We start from the raw sequence: 20,353 nt of genomic DNA, 5'->3' as shown, positions 1-20,353 counted from the left end.
CCGCACTGGGAGTGTCGGTTTCAAACCCTGGACTTGAACGAGCAACTTGTGATTCCAGTTAAGAGTGCTATCAGTTGAGAAGGATTGCCGACTGTGAGCAGAGCTCAAGTTGCATTATTGCTTCCTTCTATTCTTGTTTCCTTGTTTATTCCACTTACTCATGATAAATATCAGATAAAGTAAAAATATGGCCTTTCAGCCTTAACTTGGATTTGGCATGGTGCAAGATGCTGGTAGTTTGGAACCGAACGTTTCCACTTTTTGTACCATGCTGACATTGGTCACTCCCAGATCAAATGCAGAACACATCAAACGGAGGATCAATCTCTCCATCTACTTTGCATCTGTTAAACTCATGAGCACTTCTTAATGCCACTGGATGTTTTGATTCCTCCCTAAGCAATATACCGGATTATCCTCTTCTCCTGTTCCCAAAGTACCAACGCAGTCAGGCTTCTAAATTAATTGAAATGTTGGCTTACTAAAAGTTTTTTCATGGAATTTGGGTGTGACTAACTATGCCAACACGTATTGCTCAATCCTAATTCCAGAGAGGGCAGAGATCAGAATCAACCCCCCTGTCGCTGTGGATCTGGAGTCACATGACTGCCAGGATATTTGTGTTTTTATGACAATTGACAGTGATTACACAGTTGCTATTAGGCCAGCTTCTTTTAAAATAAAAATCCAGATGTCAACACAATCTCAATTAAAGTCCAGGTTAGGTGGATTAGCCACGCAGTGTCCAGGGCGGCATGATGGCTCAGTGGTTAGCACTGCTGCCTCAGCGCTAGGGACCCAAGTTCGATTCCAGCCTTGGGCGACTGTCTGTGTGGAGTTTGCACATTCTCCCTGTGTCTGCGTGGGTTTCCTCCGGGTGCTCCAGTTTCCTCCCACAATCCAAAGATGTGCAGATTAGATGAATTGGCCATGTTGAATTGCCCATTGTATTTAGGGATGTGTAGGTTAGGTGCATTAGTCAGGGGTAAATGTAGAATAATAGGGTAGGGGAATAGTTCTGGGTAGGTTACTCTTTTTGGAGGATCAGTGTGGACTTGCTGGGCTGAAGGGCCTGTTTCCACACTGTAGGGATTCTATGGTGTGCAAGCTAGGTGGATTAGCCATGGGAAATGCAAGGTTACAGGGATGTGGTAGGGACATGGGTCTGGATGGAATGCTGTTTGGAAAGTCATGGTGGACTCAATGGGCCAAATGGCCTACTTCCACACTGTAGCAAGGTGTAATTGTGTTTGGCCCATTAAGAGGTTATTTTACTTTGGCTCCTCCAGATAAATACAGACCACATCAACCAGGCTGCTTGATGTGGAGACAAGCTGCAAACAGAAATGTGTTCTCTTTTCCTGAGGACAGCTGTTGTCCACCTATTAATAAGTGCAGCAATTCAATCAAGTGGAGAGAGCAAAAAAATTGATAGACTGCTGTTGCAGCACCAAGCAGTGCAGTACCAAGCTGCTAATCTAATTCCCCAAGGCAGTCTGTGGTTAAAGCACATTCACCTTCCACTGCCTGTGAAGACCACAGTGAGACTGTTAAGACTGGCTTGTCTGCTGGAAGGTTTTTTTAAAGACTGCATTTTTTTCTGATCCGCATACAATTCTCTTGCAGTCACTGTTGGAAACAATATATCAAACCTGATATATTTGGGCAGAATTTACATGCCGATGCAGCAGCTGCTTTATGATGACTTCAGTGGTTTTAAATTAAATTCCCACCCAAATCCTCAAATCCCCAAACCCCCCCAAGGCTTTCACACTAACCTAACATGTATCAAAGGGAGACGTGTATTTACAATTTTATGTAGACCACCTTCAAATAGTAGCAGGAGCATGTTTATAAAAATTTAAATCTCCTGCAATGGCTTCATTGTGAAAGGCAGAATCCAAACGCAGTGGATTTGATTGCCAGCTAATGCTGAGTTAGCGATTGTGTGCTGGGGCCTTACAACGACCTGACAATCTGAAGTTAGGAGAATGGAACTGAGCAGATCTCATTCTGTTTCACTGGTAAATGAACAGGAAGAGTGTTCGGTTCTGATGCCACACCAGCCTTTGCCACTGCAGGTAAACATTTGTCCAATCGCATACCCCCAAAAATATATGTTGTCAGTGCATATCGTCTGATTGACAAATATCTTAGTAAGGACATCAGAAAGCAGAGTGTCAATAAGATTATAGCTGGCTTTCTCCTTCAACAGTAGACTTTGTCTTTGTGGTGGGTGAAATAATACATTAGGTGGAACCTACAGTATAGACCCTGATTGGAGACTGACTATTAACATGTACTGTTACAGAAGAAACGAGTGGATCTCTGGAATTGTACTGAGCGGAAATCAAGGTCTGACCATAACAATGCTCTGTTACCAAATATAATCCAGACTGATCCTAGCTTTACCTGTACCAAGAGCGCTTTATAGATTGATGTCTTGGTGGCCCACATCATTGGAATGAACTAGCATGATGCCATGGGCTATTCTTCTTGCAGCATTGTCTACGGTTGAGAGGATTTTTCTGGAGTCTCCAAGAATTAACATGTATCACTCAATCATTAGTATAGACAATACATAATAAAAAGAAACTGCGTACTTGAGTTATTCCTTGCTTTTCTTTAAAGGCTTGGGCCTGAACGTTCATACTAACCTAACGTATCAAAGGGAGATGTGTATTTACAATTTTTTGTAGACCACCTTCAAAGAGTAGCAGGAGCATGTTTATAAAAATTTAAATCTCCTGCAATGGCTTCATTGTGAAAGGCAGAATCCAAACGCAGTGGATTTGATTACCAGCTAATGCTGAGTTAGCGATTGTGTGCTGGGGCGTTACAATGACCTGACAATCTGAAGTTGGGAAAACTTGCAGCTTTGCAGGAAGTGTCCCAGATATTCTAATCCTTATTCTGGGGGTGAAGGCGTGTTAACTGGAGAAGGGCTGCTATCCCCACAAAGAGTTCAAAGGTGAACACAGGAGCTGCCAGCTGTGGAGGAAAAATGTTTGAAACATCTGGATCAGTGGTCTGGGGAAAAATTACCAAAAACAGCCCTCAACCACCATTCCCATGCATGTGAACCCATCCTTTCTCATACCCACATGGATCCTCATGTCCTCTATGCCAACCTATATCCCTGTACCCGATCCCATGGCTCTTTACAGTCCCTATGCCAACTGAAGCCAGTTAACTCTCTCACTACAATCCTTTGCCCTTATTTCTTTAAGTATCTCTTATGGGCAGATATCAGAAACCATGCTGAGATGTAACAAAGTTCTAAGTACCAACTGATACACTCAATATTTTTAAAAACATACTCAGATAAAAATCCATCCACTGCATTTTACTTCCTTCAACCACTTAATCCCTTGAAAGAAACAAGCATTTATATTCATCGCCCCACACTAAAGATTTTATAATCACTGGGAGATGTTAGTTAATCTGTGAACTGACATGAACCAGTACCCGAAACGTTGATTCTCCTGCTCCTCGGATGCTGCCTGGCCTGCTGTTCTTTTCCAGCACCACACTCTCAACCATGAACCAGTACTGTGATAGTAAAAGGTTGTGAAGTACATGTATAGCACAAAACATATAATGATAGTCCTCAGGCTTATGTCAACCTAAGAGGGCTCTTGTGGTGCATGCAAATGTCCTGCAGAGTCAGGTTTGAATCCCATGATGGCAGAAAATGGAATCTGAATTCAATTTTGTAAAAAAAAAACCCACAACTGAAAATTTAATGATGAGTGTGAAATCAACATACATCAGAGTTGATCTTTCCCGGAGCCTTCTCTATAGCTGTAACAGTATATTCAGCATTCTCTTCTATTACCTTGATGTACTTATGCAAGGTATGATTTGCCTGGACAGCACGCAAAACAATACTTTTAACTGTAAGTCGGTATGTGTAACAATAATAAATCAAATTAATCATTACTGATTGTCAAAAAAAAAATCTAGTTCTCTGATGTCTGTGAAAGAGAAACTGTCTTGCCTGGCCTGGCCTACATGTGACTCCAGAACCATAATGTGGTGGACTCTTAACTGCCTTCTGAAATGGGCCAAAGAGAGGACTGCAGATGCTGGACATCAGAGTCTAGATTAGAGTGGTGCTGGAAAAGCACAGCAGGTCAGGCAGCATCCAAGAAGCAGGAAAATCAGGATGATGAAGGGCTTTTGCCCAAGACGTCGATTTTCCTGCTCCTCAGATGCTGTGCTCTGCCTTCTGAAATGGTCTAGGATGACATTCAGTTGTACCAATTGCTCGCAAGTCTCAAAAAAGTAATGAGACTGGGTAGGTCACTCGGTTTTGACCTATGCACAGGAAACCACTTTGACAGTCCTCCTTACCAGCATCTGGGAGCTAGTGCCAAAATTGAAAGCTGCCTCACAGACTAGACAAGCAATAGCCTGAAGCAGTCATAGTCATGGAGTCATACCTTACACCAGTAACACCATCACCATCCTTGGGTATGTCCTATTCATTTGGTTAGCTCAGTTAAATCTAGCTTAGAGATGGTGCACAGTATTAAACAGTTGCTGGGAGTTTTCATACATGTCCTCAGCATTGATTCTGGAACCCATGAAAGCACTAGAGACAAATTGCTTGGGAAACTGAAAGAGTTAAAGACCAATAGGTTCCCTGAGGGGATGCATATGAAAGGAAGTAGCTCAAACATATTGAATGCACTCGTAGTATTCTGCCAGGAATCTTAGATTCCAGGAAGGTTCAAGAAGACTGGCATATTCCCAATGTAATATCTTTATTTAAGAAGGGAAAGAGGCAAAAGAAAAACAGGCAACCATTGGCCAGTTAGCTTAACATGTTACTCAGAAATTTTAGAGTCTATTATAAAAGGTGCAATACCAAAACATTGTACAAGACATTGGTTCAGCCGCATTTAGAATGCTGTGTACAGTTCTGGTCGCCACATTACCAAAAGGATGTGGATGCTTTGGAGAAGGTGTGGAGAATGTTTATGAGGATGTTGCCTGGTTTGGAAGGTACTAGCTATGAAGAGAGGTTGAGTGGGTTAGGATTGTTTTCATTAGAAAAAAGGAGATTGAGGGGGGATCTGATTGAGGTTTACAAACTCAAGGGTAAGACAGGGTGTATAGAGATAAGCTTTTTCCCAGGATGAAGGATTCAATAACGAGAGGTCACGCTTTCAAGGTGAGAGGTGGAAAGTTTAAGGAGGATACATGCGGCAAGTACTTCACACAAAGGGTGGTGGGTGTTTGGAACGCTTTGCCAGCAGAGGTGGTAGAGGCAGGCACTGTAGATTCATTTAAGATGCGTCTGGACAGATGCATGAGTAGGTGGGGAGCAGAGGGATACAGATACTTAGGAATTGGGCGACAGATTTAGACAGTGGATTTGGATCGGCTCAGGCCTGGAGGGCTGTAGGGCCTGTTCCTGGGCTGTAAATTTTCTTTGTTCTTTGTTCTATTTAGAAATACAGAATATGACTAAGCAGAATCAGCATAGCTTCATGAAGGGAAAATCATGCCTGACAAATTTACAAGAAGTCCTTGAGATAGTAATAAGTAGAATTAAGAGGAGGCGATGGATTATTGGCATTATCACTGGACTGTTAAATACAAGACCCAGGTCATGTTCTGGGGACGTAAATTCAAATCCCGCCATGGCAGATTTGAATTCAGTAAAAACAAAGTCTGGAATTAAGAATCTAATGATGATCCATTGTCCAATTGTTGGGAGAAAAACTCATCCAGTTTACTAGGAAATTGCCATCCTGGTCTGGCCTACATATGACTCCAGACCCACCCCAATGTGGTTGACTTTTAATTGAACCTCTGCGATGGACAACGAATGTTGGCCTAGCCAGCCAGCTCTGATCTGTGAATAAATAAAGGGTAAACAGTGGATGTGATATATATTTTTGAGGAAACACTTGATAAGGTACCACACAATAGTCAATTCAATAAGATGAGGCCATTGTGTTGGAGGTAGTATATTAGCATGGATTGCAGATTGGTTAACTATAGAAGAAAAAGAATTGCAATGGGGGACCATTTTCAGGATGGAAACCTGTGCCACAAGGATCAGTGCTAGGTCCACAACTATTTACAATATAAATGAACTTGAATGAGGAAAGTGACTACATTATAGTCAAGCTAGTGGAAAGACAAGTGGTGAGGTTGGCACAAAGACTCTGCTGAGGGATACAGACAGGTTAAGCAAATAGGCAAAAAAACTTGGCAGGTATAATACAATGTGGGGAAATGTGAGGTTATGCACTTTGGCAAGAAGAATAAAGTAACTTAATGTTATTCAGATGGAGAAAGACTACAGAAAGTGATGGAACACAGGGATCATGGAGTCCTCATCCATGAATCACAAAATGCTAGCATCCAAGCTCAGCAGGTAATAGGGAAGGCAAATGGAACATTGGCCTTTATTTTAAAGAGAATGGACGACAAAAGTAGGGAAATTTTACTAAAACAATACAAGGCTCTAGTCAGACGACAGCTAGAGTACTTTGAACAGTTTTGGATCTTCTACCTAAAGAAAGATACACTGGCATTGGAGGCAGTCCAGAGAAAGTTCACTAAGTTAATACTGGATGTGGAGGGATCATCTTATGAACAGAGGTTGTCTAGATTTTGCCAATATTCAATGAAAAAAAAGAATGAGAAGCAATGTTATTGAAATGTGCAAGATTATTAGGGGACTTGACAGGGTAGAAGGAGAAAGGTTGTTTCCACTTATGAGAGAGTCTTGTACCAGAGGGCATCATCTCAGAATAAGTGGTTGTATATTTAAGATAGAGCTGAGGATGATTGCTTTCTTTGAGTGCAGTGAACTTGTGAAACTCATTACCGCAGAAGACTGTAGAGGCTGGGCTGTTAATATATCCAAGACTGATTTAGACAGACTTAAGGGTATCAATGGGTTATGAAGAAAAAGTAGAAAAGTTGAGTTGAGGTTTATGTGATCAGCTATAACCTCATTGAATGGTAGAGCAAACTTGTTGGGCTTAATGGCTTACTTCTGTTCCTGTGTTTTATGAAGCCTATTTCCACAAGTTTCAGGTCAAACCTGGGTGATGAATTCACCTGCTGAAGAGCCACTACTGCTCTTCTTCAGTACTCCTCTATGTTGAACACCTATTGGAGGAAGTAGAGGGTGACAAGGGAACAAAATGTATTCTGGGTGGGGGTGCTTCAAGGTCTATCACCAAGAGCGGCTTGGCAGCAACATGTCTTGAGTCCATACTGGGATTGTAGTAGGTGGTGAGGGAACCAACAAGAGGGAAAAGTATATTTGACCTCATCCTCGCCAGTTTGCCTGCCACAGATGCATTAGTCCATGATAGTCTTGATAGGAGAGAACACTGCACGATCCTGTGGATGTGAAATCCCATCTTTGCTTTGAGGGTATCCTCCATCATGCACGATCACTGTGCTAAATGGGGTAGATACAACAGATCTAGCAACTCAAGATTGGCATCCATGAGGCTTTGTGGGCCATCAGTTGCATCAGAATTGTACTCCAATACAACCTGGCATATCCTTTGACAGACGCTACCCAGCGAGACAGGGAATCAACACTGCGTCACCAGAATTAGAGATACCAGTCTGCAGCCAAATCAACTTGTGATGTGCCATGTGATATCAGGGAATGGCAGGGTACATTTGATATTGCAAAGGCTATCGGCCCTGACACCAGTAGTACCAGTAGCTCCAGAACTTGCTGTATCCCTAGCGAAAGTGCTCCAGTACAGCTACACCCCAACAATGTGGAAAATTGCCCAGGCATGTCCTGTACATCAAAAGCAGGATAAATCTAACCCAGCCAAATACTGTGCCACCTATGTTCTGCCGTAGATCACGATGGACAGGGTTATGAATAGTGCTATCAAGCTGCACTCAGTTCACTCATGCTCAGTTTGTGCTTCTCCAGCACCATTCAGTTCATGACCTCATTATAACCTTGTTCAAACCCGGAGAAAAGAGAGATAATTCCAAAGGTGAGGTGGAAGTCTTTGACATCAAGGCTGCATGGGACAGTGTGGCATTAAGGAGCAAAGAACCACAAAACTAGAGTCAGTGGGAATCAGAAGGAAAACTGTCTGTTGGTTGGAGTCCTATTTGGCTGAAAGAAGGATGGTTGTGATTCCTGCAGGTATTTTGGCTGCAGATAATTATTGCAGGAGTTCCTCAGAGTAGTGTCCTTGGCCCAACCATCTTCACCTGCTTCTTCAGTGACCTTCCCTCCATCTTAAGATCAGAAGTGGGGATGTTCGCTGATATTTGCATATTGTTCAACACCATTCATGACTCAAGAACTGAAGTAATGTCCAAATGTAGCAAGACCTGCACAATAATAATGGGCGGCACGGTGGCTCAGTGGTTAGCACTGCTGCCTCACAGTGCCAGGGACCTGGGTTCAATTCCTGCCTTGGGTGACTGTCTATGTGGAGTTTGCACGTTCTTCCTGTGGCTGCGTGGGTTTCCCCCATAGTCCAAAGATGTGCAGGTCAGGTGAACTGGCCATGCTAAATTGACCATAGTGTTAGGTGCATTAGTCAGGGGTAAATATAGGGTAGGGGAATGGGTCTGGGTGGGTTACTCTTTGGAGGGTTGGTGTGGACTTGTTCGGCTGAAGGGCCTGTTTCCATACTGTAGGAAATTAATCTAATCATAGCAAAGTTTGAGTCTACAAGAGTCAAGTAACATCTTGGGAGTTATTATTGACCAGAAATTAAATTGGGCTAGCCATGTAAATAATGTGGCTACAGAGCAGTTGAGGAGTGTGATGGAATACTCCCCACTTGCCTGGAGGAATGCAGCTCCAATAGCCTTCAAGAAACTCATCAGTATTCGGGACAAAGCAGTCTATTTGATTGACACCACATTCACAAGCATTCATTCCCTCCGCAATCGAGGCGTTGTACTGGTACTGTGTACCATCTACAAGATGCACAGCAGGAACTCACCAAGACACCTTTGATATTATCTTTCAAACCCATAACCATTATGACTCAGAAGGTCAAGAGCATCAGATACAAGTTCCCCTTCAAACCACTCATTATCCTGACTTCGCAAAATGTCATTCCTTCTGTGATATTTGGTCAAAGTTCTGAAACTTGTTCCTTTATGAAATGGACTGCAGTAATTCCAAGAACGCAGTTCACCAGCATCTTCTCAAGAGCAGCTGGGGATGGACAAGAAATGCTGGTCTAGCTAGTGACACCCACGTGTCTTAGTGTCTTACACTTCCCATTTATGAATAATATTAAAAATTTTCAAGTTCCTCCACCATAATATAAAGCCTCTTGACCCTGGGATTGTCTCTGTCAATCTCTTCTGCATCCGTTCCAGGCTGGAACATCCTTCCTAATGCTCAGAGTTGTAAATTCTAATTGTAACTTTATTAAATGATTTGTAGAGACTTGGTATTTCGTTTTTGCTGCTGTACGTTTTTTAAAAGTATACTATGATCCCATTTGCTTTCAATTTTTAAACTGGTCCTGATGAAGACATTTACCCTTGTTTGAAAGGAGCTGTTGGAGGTTGCTGTTTGAGCTCTCTGAAAAAGCAGGAATAACAATGAAGTTGTTGGCTGCATTGCCCTTGGATTAGTGCCTTCTGTCTGGGGACCCATGGCTGCAGCTTGTTGTATACAGCAGCAAACAGCCCAAGGTGCCTTTTTGATTTTGGAGATAGCGTTGATTTATGTGGTCATTCTGACCTTTTATGCCATCAGCTTCTGCTGCCACTCAAACCTATGAATGCAAATGGTGTTAATCATTAGCTTGGCATTGTACATCAAGAGTTCCTTGAAATGATGCAAATAGCACACTGGCATTTGTGACTCCATGTGCCTTAACTTGTGAAAATAATTGCACATGCATTTGGTCCTTAAACATATAATTCTCATAATGACCCTTAAAAAAAACAATCAGGTTGCTTGTTCTAGTGCTTTTATTTTGTTCTATTTCTCTTTTCCCAAATGTCCTTTATTTACTAGATAGTCTCTAATTCCATGTCATTTGTTGTACCGTCAGTGAGTCCAGTAATGCCAAGATTTTGGAATTTATGGTTGCTGCTCAACATCTGAACAGCCTGATGCAAGGGCTATTAAAGGCCTCTCATTGTGTCCACTGAATCCTATGATCTCTCATGCAATTCCATGTACATTCCTCATTTCTTTGGAAATGTGAACCAATGAGCATTCAAGTGAGACCAGGCTAATTGTGAATCAATGAACTGATTTGTTTTACTTGTATTACATAAAAAAATGTCTTTTTTTACATTGAATATGAACGAATGGTGCATAGTTTTAAGTGAAGTTGATCATGTTAGCATAATGAGTCAAATAGCATTGTCTGTCAATATGCTTGTTCGGACATTTTAGCAAAATCTATCAATATCGTCATCTTCCATGCGTTGGAAATTGGCTTGACAAGCTGTCAAACCGCTTTGAATGAGAGAACTCTGGTAAGAGAGATATGGGGGTTTAGCTGACACACTTGTTGTCAACTCTGAATGGACATCAATTCAACAGGCACCACTATCTTTCAGTTACTGAATTTTCCCCATTCTGTCAAACACGTTTGGTAGGTGATCACTATGATGATAACACATCTGGAATTCCAGGTTATTTGTGCTGAACAATATCCCAAATAACTCAAGTGATTCAGGGAAATAAATTCAATTTCACAGCAACCGCAAAATATTAAAGCCCTTTCAGGTAAATTGTGAGATATGACTTAATTTTCTCTTTTAAAACCTTCCAATTATTCAATCAATGAATAAGTTATTTGTTTATTTACCCTAGCGCAAGGTTCAGGATGACTACCTTCTTTATCATTTCAACAAATCATAGATGCAGAGGAAAGCAATGCAAAACAGAGAAGAACAATGACAGACAATATCTCTGCTTAGTGTTAACTTTCTGAAACGATAGCAACTTGTGCAGTCGGTTCTGCTATAATGTGGTAGTTCCGTTCTCGTGCAACCTTCTGTTATAAGAACATCGTGTACTAGCAGCCCCTTTTAACAAATGGAATTGCGCTATAACCAATGCATGCTTTCATAGTTTGCGCTTTAGAAACAGTGTCCCCAATTCATCAATCGTGTTATAGTGAATTTGCATTAATGAAATGACCTGTACTTATGTAACAAAAAGAAACTGGATAATGAGCATTAATGATAGGTACCCTTCCATACCTGGAGTTTAAACAAAGAGATTATGAATCGGTATCACGGCAATTAACAGATGTTGAGAGAGGCCAGTTCTGCATTTTGTGTAACTGACATTAGGTGGGTACATTGCAGGGAACAAATTGGTCTTGGAGCATACCAAATAAAGGGCACACAACTCTCTGAACTCAGACACCTTTGCTTGAGAAAAGACCAATGCATATGGATCAAAGGAGCAGGAGAATCGACGTTTCGGGCATAAGCCCTTCCTGCTCCTGCTCCTTTGATGCTGCCTGACCTGCTGCGCTTTTCCAGCAACACATTTTTCAGCTCTGATCTTCAGCATCTGCAGCCCTCATTTTCTCCCAATGTATATGGATGTTAACATATAGTGCATAGGCTGTTATAACAGTATGCCATCCAATCCTTTGGGCCAACAAGTCCACACCGACCCTCCGAAGAGCAACCCACCCAGAACCATTCCCCTACATTTACACCTTCACCTAACACTACAGGTAATTTAGCATGCACATTTGTTGTTGGACTGTGGGAGGAAACCCACGCAGACAGTTGCCTGAGGCGGGAATTGAACCCGGGTCCCTGGCGCTGTGAGGCAGCAGTGCTAACCACTAAGCCACCGTGCCGCCCAGTCCTCATGGTTGGGAAGTCACAAGTGACAGAGTACTGTCAATGCAATATTTGTCATTGATCCCTTACTTTTATGTCACTTGCAACTTCTGGACATGTTGGGAGTCAATGCATCTATTTGGCTTTTGGAGGTTTGACATTCCATGAACTTAAGGGTGGCAGGATGGCTCAGTGGTTAGCACTACTGCCTCACAGTGTCAGGGACCTGGATTCAATTCCTGCCTTGGGTGACTGTCTATGTGGAGTTTGCATATTCTCCCCATGTCTGCATGGGTTTTCTCCCACAATCCAAAAGATGTGCAGGTCAGGCGAGTTGGTCATGCTAAATTGCCCGTAGTGTTAGGGGTAAATGTACGATTGGAGGGTTGGTGTGGACTTGTTGGGCCAAATGGTCTGTTTTCATAGTGTAGGGAATCTAATCCAAAAATATGAAAGAAGATACAGGGCTATCTAGTTTAGCATCTACCGTCCCAATTATGTGATACAATATTTATGAAGTTATTCACTGATTGTAGAAAGCAACATCTGTTAGTTACCCTATACTGACCCGCTTTGGCACGAGGAGAATTTCTCATAGTTGTGTATTTTGTGAATCAGAGGTCCAAATATGTTACAATCTATTTTGCAGTGTTTTGTGAATTTCTTTATATCCTCATCTCACTTCTGATGTTACCAATATATCATGTCACTAAGTGCCCCCTGTATTGTCTCCATCATAGCACTAAATGCTCACCTAGTTAATGGATTAGCACCATTGGGTGGCAGCAAGAGTATTTTCAAATACATTCAAAGACACCTGACCCCATGAAGAGTCTCTTCCTTTGGAGGTAGTGTCCTTGTTGTTTTCCCTGAATGCTCTTGTGCGTATCTCATTTTCCGATCAATTAGCTTTGAGACTGTATTTTTCATCTGCTAGCGCCTCTGTAACATTTTAAAGATCCATGAAAAATTATTTCTGTAAGAAACAGCCAACTCTACAGTTTCTCATTCTGAGCTCAGAAGTTAAGATTTTGTCTCAGAAAAGAGTATTTTAAGCTAGGTCAAATTAAAACAAAATATTTAAAATAAAAGAGGATGTCCAAATCCAATTTGCTACTTTTGGATTACATTGCTGTAATGTAGGATAATCAAACAGCTAATTTGCTCAGCACCAATGCTCTACTGCTGGGCCAGGGATGACTAAATTGAATAGTTCAACGTTGAGGGAGAGGAGCAAATTGACGTGATGAATGAAATAAGTTTAACATAGCATGGATTTTTCCAACAGTAAAATCATAGGATCGATATAGTGTAGAAAGAGGCCTTTCGGCCCATTAAGTCTGCAACGATCCTCCAAAGAGAACCCCACCAAACACAGTCTCCTACTCTATCCCTGTACCCCCACATTTACCATGACAAATACACCAAGCCTGCACATCTCTAGACAATTTAGCATGGCCAAGCCACCTAACTTGCACATTTGTTGACTCTGGGAGGAAACCAGAGCACCCAGTGGGAACTTACGCAGACATGGAGAACATGCAAACTCAACAAAAACATTTACCCAACACTGAAATTGAACTCAGATCCTTGGCACCATAAGGCAGCAGTGCTAGCCCCCCCCCCCCCCCACTGCATTGGTATCAATATAGCTACTGAGAATTATGAACATTTTACTAATAAAAGCAAAACATTTTGATTGTTGGAAATCTGAAATAAAACCAGAAATTACTGAAGGAACTCAGCAGATCTTGCAAAACTGTGGAGAGAGAAATGCAGTCAATGTTGAGTCCACTATGATTGGAACAGAAATCATATTAAACTTGAAATGTTTTCTCTTGTTTCTCTCCATTGATGCTGCAAGGCCTGTTGAATTTCTCCTGCACTTTGTTTACATTTCAGTGAATATTTTGTATCATGTTCATAGCCCCTTCATGCTAACTGTCCATTCTTTTCCAGAAAAAAAGAAGCTATTGAAAATTTCACAAAAGGAATTCATTGGGAAAGTGTAAGGACTTGAGCAATGTTTACTTGAAAAATCAAATTGGACTCAACATTAACTCTCTGTTTCTCTCTACAGATGCTGCCAGACCTGCTGAGTTTCTTCAGCTTTTTCTGTTTTTATTTCTAACTTTTGTTTTTGCTTCTGTCTTGCAGGTAGGGTCTTCCTTGAGCAGTTCTGAATATCCAGTGTTTGGTGAACTGTCCCACCTGGAGGCACTGGAAACCGCACAAGTTTAATGGCGGAAGGAGGACTCTGAACTGAGGGGTGGGGTTGGTGCTTTGTAGAGGTTGAAGACTTCTGCCCCCACTTCCCTCTTCAACACTGTTGCTATTCATCATGGCCAGCAAGAGAAAGTCTACAACTCCTTGTATGATACCAGCCAAATCCCTGACCATGCACGAAGCAGAAATGGACATTACTCCAGAATACAATGATGACGATGAAGCCTCTCCACAAGCATTTCCTGTTGAGGATATTTCTGCCAGCGAGGAGGCATTCACAGTGATCAATAATAATGATGTTGCAGAACGTGGTGGATTTGAATGCAAGTACTGCAATTACACAAGTCAGGACTATCACACGTTTACTGTGCACATAGAATCAGAGCACTCTGATGCAAGTGTGGACCAACTTTATGTCTGTGTTGAGTGTAACTTCAGTGCCAAGAGTCAGGAGTCCCTGACAGTGCACAACACCCTCAGCCACCCGAATGAGGCCAACCTGAAAGTGAGTGTCATCAAAAAGAACAGCCAGACAGTTGTTGAGCAGAGCATCACCGAGACCAAAAACAGTGATGGCAAGGAAAACGGTGAGGAAGCGGAAACGCAGTCGGAAATCTCCATCAGCAAAACGCCCATCATGAAGATGCTGAAGGCCAAGCCGGAAGGCAAGCGGATCACAGTCTCTCATGCTGGAAGGGAAGAGTCCAATGATGAAGGAGGGGCGGCTGATGAGGCTGTGAAAAAAACTGAGGGTGGGGATGTAGTGGAGGTTCTGTCTGCCAATGGTCTGACAGCACCTTCCCATCCTGTCAATGGAACGGCTGTGGTATCTGTGCCTGTCCTGCAGGCAGGCATGGCACAGATAGTCCCTGTCATACAACGGTCAGCATCCAGCAACAGCTCAAGCTCCCTGCCCAAAGTCATGATCCCGTTGAGCAGCATCCCCTCGTACAACGCTGCCATGGACTCCAACAGCTTCCTCAACAACTCCTTCAACAAGTTCCCCTACCCTTCGAAGGCTGAGCTGTGCTGGCTGACAGTGGTGACCAAGTACCCAGAGGAGCAGCTCAAGATCTGGTTCACTGCCCAGCGGCTGAAGCACGGCATCAGCTGGACGCCGGAGGAGATCGAGGACGCCCGCAAGAACATGTTCAACACCATCATCCAGAGCGTGCCTCAGCAGACCATCACGGTGCTGCCCACCCAGGTGACCAACGCCAATGGCGGCCAGCATGTCCTGCAGGCCAACTTCCCCTGCCAGCTGTTGACCCAAGGGGGGAACATCGTGGTCACTCAGCCAGGCGGGATAGTGAAGGGAGCCACCATGTCGGGCACCCCTGTCGCTGTCAGCCTCGCCACCCTCCCCAAGCCGCAGAACTCCCCCAAGTTTCAGCCGCAGAAAGCGGTGGGCTCAGCGGTCGGGTCCAGTGTCAAGATCTTGGCGGCTCCCTCTGTGACAGGTCTCCAACCGGGGGCAGTCGCCGTCACGTCCAGTCACCCGTCCACCGCCAGCCTGGTCTCAGAGTTCAGCACCTACAAGTACAAGAAGACCAAGGAGCAGCTGGCAGCGCTGAAGCAGAGCTTCCTGCGGGCCCAGTTCCCGGAGCACGAGGAGGTGGACCGGCTGGTCCGGGTCACCGGGTTGCAGGGCAAAGAGATCCGCAAGTGGTTCAGCGACCGGCGCTACAACTACAAGAACCTCAAGTGCAATCAGGCCTTCGACACCAGCACTGCCAACGCCTGCGCGTCTGCCGAGACGGTCCCCGAGGAGACGTCCACACCCCCTCCTCCACCACAGACGGCGGTGGCCGGACCCCAGTCCTCACCGGCCCCCCAGGCCCGGCGCCAGTGGCAGACCAGCTGCGAGTTCACCCCGCCCAAGTTCAAGGGCAAGTCGGCTGAGCAGCTGAGCGCCCTGGAGCACAGCTACGCGCAGAACCCCTTTCCCCCCGAGGAGGAGGTGGACCGGCTGCGGGCCGAGACCAAGATGACCCGCCGGGAGATCGACCTCTGGTTCTCCGAGCGGCGGAAGGCCAAGCCGGACGACAGGGCCGCCAAGGCCCGGCGGCGGGCGGACGCCGACTCCGGTGAGGAGGATGAGGACGAAGAGGATGACGAGGAGGAGGAGGATGAGGAGGAGTCGGACGGCGAGGGGACGCCGAGCGACAGCAGCTCGGTGGACATGAAGCGGCTGATCATGGCCCCGGAGCGATTGAAGGGGAGCCCCATGAAGGTCAACGTGAAGGACGGCTTGGGCCTGTGCGTGCAGCAGCAGCAGCAGCCCAAGGCCAGCAAGGCCTCACAGCCTCCAGGCAGCTCGCCTCCCAACCCCGTCAAGTACAAAGGCCAGAACAAGAAGACGGTGCACCAGCTGCACCTGATGAAGCTGCAGTTCATGCGGACCCAGTGGCCGACCGTCGAGGAGTATGACGAGCTGGCCATCAAGTCGCGGCTGCCGCGCACTGAGGTCGTCCGCTGGTTCGGCGACGCACGCTACGCCCTCAAAAACGGCCAACTCAAGTGGTACGACGACTACAAGAAGGGGATCTACGCCATCCGCTCGGGCAGCAACAGCCTGATCACTGACCTACCATGTGACGGTTACCGGCCCAAGCGGACGCCCTCGAGAAAGGGCGGGAAGGCGGTACTGTTTGAGTACTACACGCAGCACCGTGCACTGCACGAGGAGGACCTTGATCGCCTCTGCGAGCGCTCCAGCATGAGCTACGAGCAGGTCCGCGACTGGTTCGCCGAGAAGCAGACTGAGGACGCCATGTACATGTCCGACTTCAGCAACGAGGACCAGCAGTCGACCAACGGCGAGGCTGACAAGGCGGAGAAGGGCCGCGGCGCACTGCGATTGGCAGCCTCCTCCTCCTCTGCCGCCGCGGTGGAGGAGGCCTACTCGGACGTGACGGACAACAGCGACAACTGGGATGTGCCGTCGACGCGCGAGGGCCAGGCCGAGCTGAACGAGTTCGATGCCGAGAACGTCTCCGGTGAGGCCTGAAGTACGGAGCAGCGCGGTTTACCGTTAAAAACGAGGCTAGGTTTAAAAAAAGATCTGAGGCAGACTTAAAACAGGGGGCCAGTCTCTTGCCATGGTGAGAATAGAACCACTCATGAAGGTGTGGCTCGAGACAGGAGAGAGGGATGCTTCTGAGATGAGCCCCTCAAAAAGCACAAAATCGGACAGTGCTGGAGAAACTCGGCAGGTCTGCTGTGGAGAGAGAGAAACAAAAGTTAGCGAGACGAGTCCAGTGACCTTGCTGTTTATCCCCTCTTAGAAAGTTAATATTTAATCTATTTCCACCATTTCTTCACACAATGCATTCCAGATCATGATAGGTTGTTATAATCAGTTTCCTAACCAAGCTTTTAGAATGGAGACCTAAGATGGCTATCAACAAATTCATAGAGATTGTCCCCTTCCATTCTGAGGGCTTTTCATTGAGCTGAATATTAGGAGTTGCTGTACATGAAGTTTGTACAAAGCAATCCATTCCTCATTTTGCATGGAGGTTTGGCATCTTGGAATTACAGGTTACTCTCAGTTCTTTGCTTACTCTCAGTTTTGAACTAGCAATAAGTTGTGCAATGCTGTGTCTGGTGATGTAGTGATCGTGGTAGTGTACCAGCAAACCAGACTGTGTGTGTACAGATTCTGCTGCAGCACATAAGCTCGATATACTGGCCGTTTGCAGGAGAGGAATGGCTATTGAAGCTACTGTATTGACCCCAGTGGGCTTTCAGTTGTTTTTCAGGTGCTGCTCCTCTGGGTATCAGATCCTGATACCTCTTAATCATAAAAAAGAGTAGTGGCAAGTCTGTGCGAGTACCTTTTCTTGAAATTATTCTTTCATGGAATGTAGCTGGGTATCACTGGATGGACCAACTTGCATCACCCAGCCCTAACTGCCCTTGGGAAGGTCGTGGTGAAGAATCTACTTGATGGGGTGGCACGGTGACACAGTGGTTAGCACTGCTGCCTCACAGCGCCAGGGTCCCAGGTTCGATTCCAGCCTTGGGCGACTGTCTGAGTGGAGTTTGCACATTCTCCTTGTGTCTGCGTGGGTTTCCTCCCACAGTCCGAAGATGTGCAGGCCAGGTGAATTGGCCATGTTAAATTGCCCATAGTGTTAGATGCATTATTCAGAGGGAAATGGGTCTGGGAGGATCGGTGTGGTCTTTTTGGGCTGAAGGGCCTGTCCCCCCACTGTAGGGAATCTAATCAAATTGTCCTTGAATGTAGTACTGGCATTCCTGACAGTGCTCATGGGAATCCTCTATCCAATTTCTTCTCCAAGATGCACAAATTATACCTAAGTTGATATTTTTTGGGGGTTAAAGTTCTGGAATTTTCTATATAACAGTGTACTCACCACACACAACGCAGTGGTACTTGAAGACAGTTCACAATCTCTTTCTCAAGGGCAACTCGGAGGATGGCCAATGTATGACGGTTTCTGCAGCTCCCACATCCTGAGAATGAGTGAAAACTGACCTACTTAATTTTCTTGAAGAGCAGTCATGTCGGATTGGAAATTTAAACTCTTTTTCTCTCCCCACGGATGCTGCAGAGCTGCTGGGTTTCTCCGGCATTTTCTGTATTTCTTCAGATTTCCGGCACCTGCAGTATTTTGCTTTTAATCATACTCATACACTGCCTTTCGCGATCTCGGCATTTTACAACCAATTAAATAGATTTGATATATGGTCAGTATTATAATGCAAAAATTATGCATGACTTCAGTCCTCACTGGTTGCTGCTTTAGGGTTGCATTTGCAGTAGTGATCCACTAAATGGGGATAAACAATTTCTGGTTCGGAAGGCCCCACCACCTTCTCAGGCCAACTACGGGATGGTTAAGCATTGCATCTGTACCAATAGTACAGATATTTAGAGGAAAATTGGAACGGTGAAGGATGAGGGGTGACTTGATAGAGGTTTATAAGATGATTGGGTAATAGATAGAGTAGACAGCCAGAGACATTTTCCCCGGGTACAGCAGAGTGTTACAAGGGGACATAAATTTAAGGTGAAGGGTGGAAGGTATGGGGGGGTGATGTCAGGGGTAGGTTCTTTACCCAGAGAGTGGTGGGGGCATGGAATGCGCTGCCTGTGGAAGTGGCAGAGTCAGAATCATTGGTGACCTTTAAGTGGAAATTAGATAGGTACATGGATAGATGCTTAATCTAGGATAAATGTTGGGCACAACATCGTGGGTGAAAGGGCCTGTTCTGTGCTATATTGTTCTATACTCTATGAAAATAATGGAGATGCAACTCTTCACATGAAGTATGGATCAATGGTTCCCAACCTTTTCAGTATCAAAGAGAAAAGGAGAAACTCCTTTAGCCAGAGAATGGTGGATTCATTGCCACAGAAGGCAGTGGAGGCCAGCTCATTGAGTAAATTTAAGACTGAGATAGATTCTTGATTGTCAAGGGGACGAAGGGTTACTGGGAGAAGGTGGGAGAATGGGGTTGGGAAACTTCTCAGCCATGATTGAATGGCAGAGCAGACTCAATGGGTTGAATGGCCTAATTTCTGCTCCTATGTCTTATGGTCTTATGATTTAAGGCACACTTCAATGAAACAAATAATTCTGGGACACGTGTCAAATTTCTACACATGCATAGAATCGGAAATCTGCACATGCAGCTTTGGACATTTACGTGTGCGCAGTTAATAGGTGTGCCCAATGTCAGCAGATATTGCCTTCAGTAACAGACACTGAGTCTCCAGAGGAGATCAGAAGCTCAGATACGGCCCTGATGCTCAGTTTAGGTGGTGCTCCTTCCCTGACATTTCATGGAACACTTCTTACCATCTCTCTGCACACAGTTCGAAAGCACCGCCCTAGATTACTGCTAATGAATTAAACCAAATTTTTTACACATTTCAAATGCATTTTATTTTCAATTGTAAGTCACTCTGAGTCTCCTGTCATCCATGTGTAATGCCAAGAATGCATAAGTGTAACAGAGCCATAAAAAGGTTTAATGTTTGTAAAACACTGTGATCATGCAGAATGGTGCCTACTTTATAGAACAGTAAGTTATGATTTCCCCTTTGTTAAAAAAAAGGTTAACATTTCTGCCAGCATTTACAAGGACACTTGGTCTTTTCCTGTAAATTCATTTTGAGCGTGAATGTGACAAGTATTGTCCTTACAATTGCCAACTTTGGTTGGATATATTGCTCTTAGGGTCATTACATGACCTTCTCATTTTCCTCTTTTTCTACAACATTCCTTCACTGGGTCAGCTGACATGTCGTGCCACATTCACACAGTCCTTTCAAGACAATCTAATGTGG

At 44.7% G+C, this 20,353-nt stretch overlaps 1 protein-coding gene across 6 annotated transcripts in view; it reads left to right on the top strand.

Moving 5' to 3' along the window:
- Nucleotides 1-20,353, top strand: part of LOC132822985 (zinc fingers and homeoboxes protein 3-like) — an 88,852-nt gene that overhangs the window by 55,930 nt on the left and 12,569 nt on the right. For 5 of the 6 annotated variants that reach the window (XR_009645486.1, XM_060836482.1, XM_060836481.1 and 2 more), the window contains one exon: nucleotides 13,963-17,030. Coding sequence is in view for 5 of the 6 variants with exons in the window: in XM_060836482.1 (XP_060692465.1) it covers nucleotides 14,147-17,030 (2,884 nt within the window). In the remaining variant the exon portion in view is untranslated. Of the gene's footprint in view, nucleotides 1-13,962; nucleotides 17,043-20,353 lie in introns of all 6 variants that reach the window. The other variant, XM_060836484.1, reaches the window with a different exon arrangement.

This window comes from Hemiscyllium ocellatum, chromosome 15 (genome assembly GCF_020745735.1).
Source record: "Hemiscyllium ocellatum isolate sHemOce1 chromosome 15, sHemOce1.pat.X.cur, whole genome shotgun sequence".
NCBI lineage: Eukaryota > Metazoa > Chordata > Chondrichthyes > Orectolobiformes > Hemiscylliidae > Hemiscyllium > Hemiscyllium ocellatum.
This window is presented reverse-complemented; position numbering and strand designations above follow the sequence as displayed.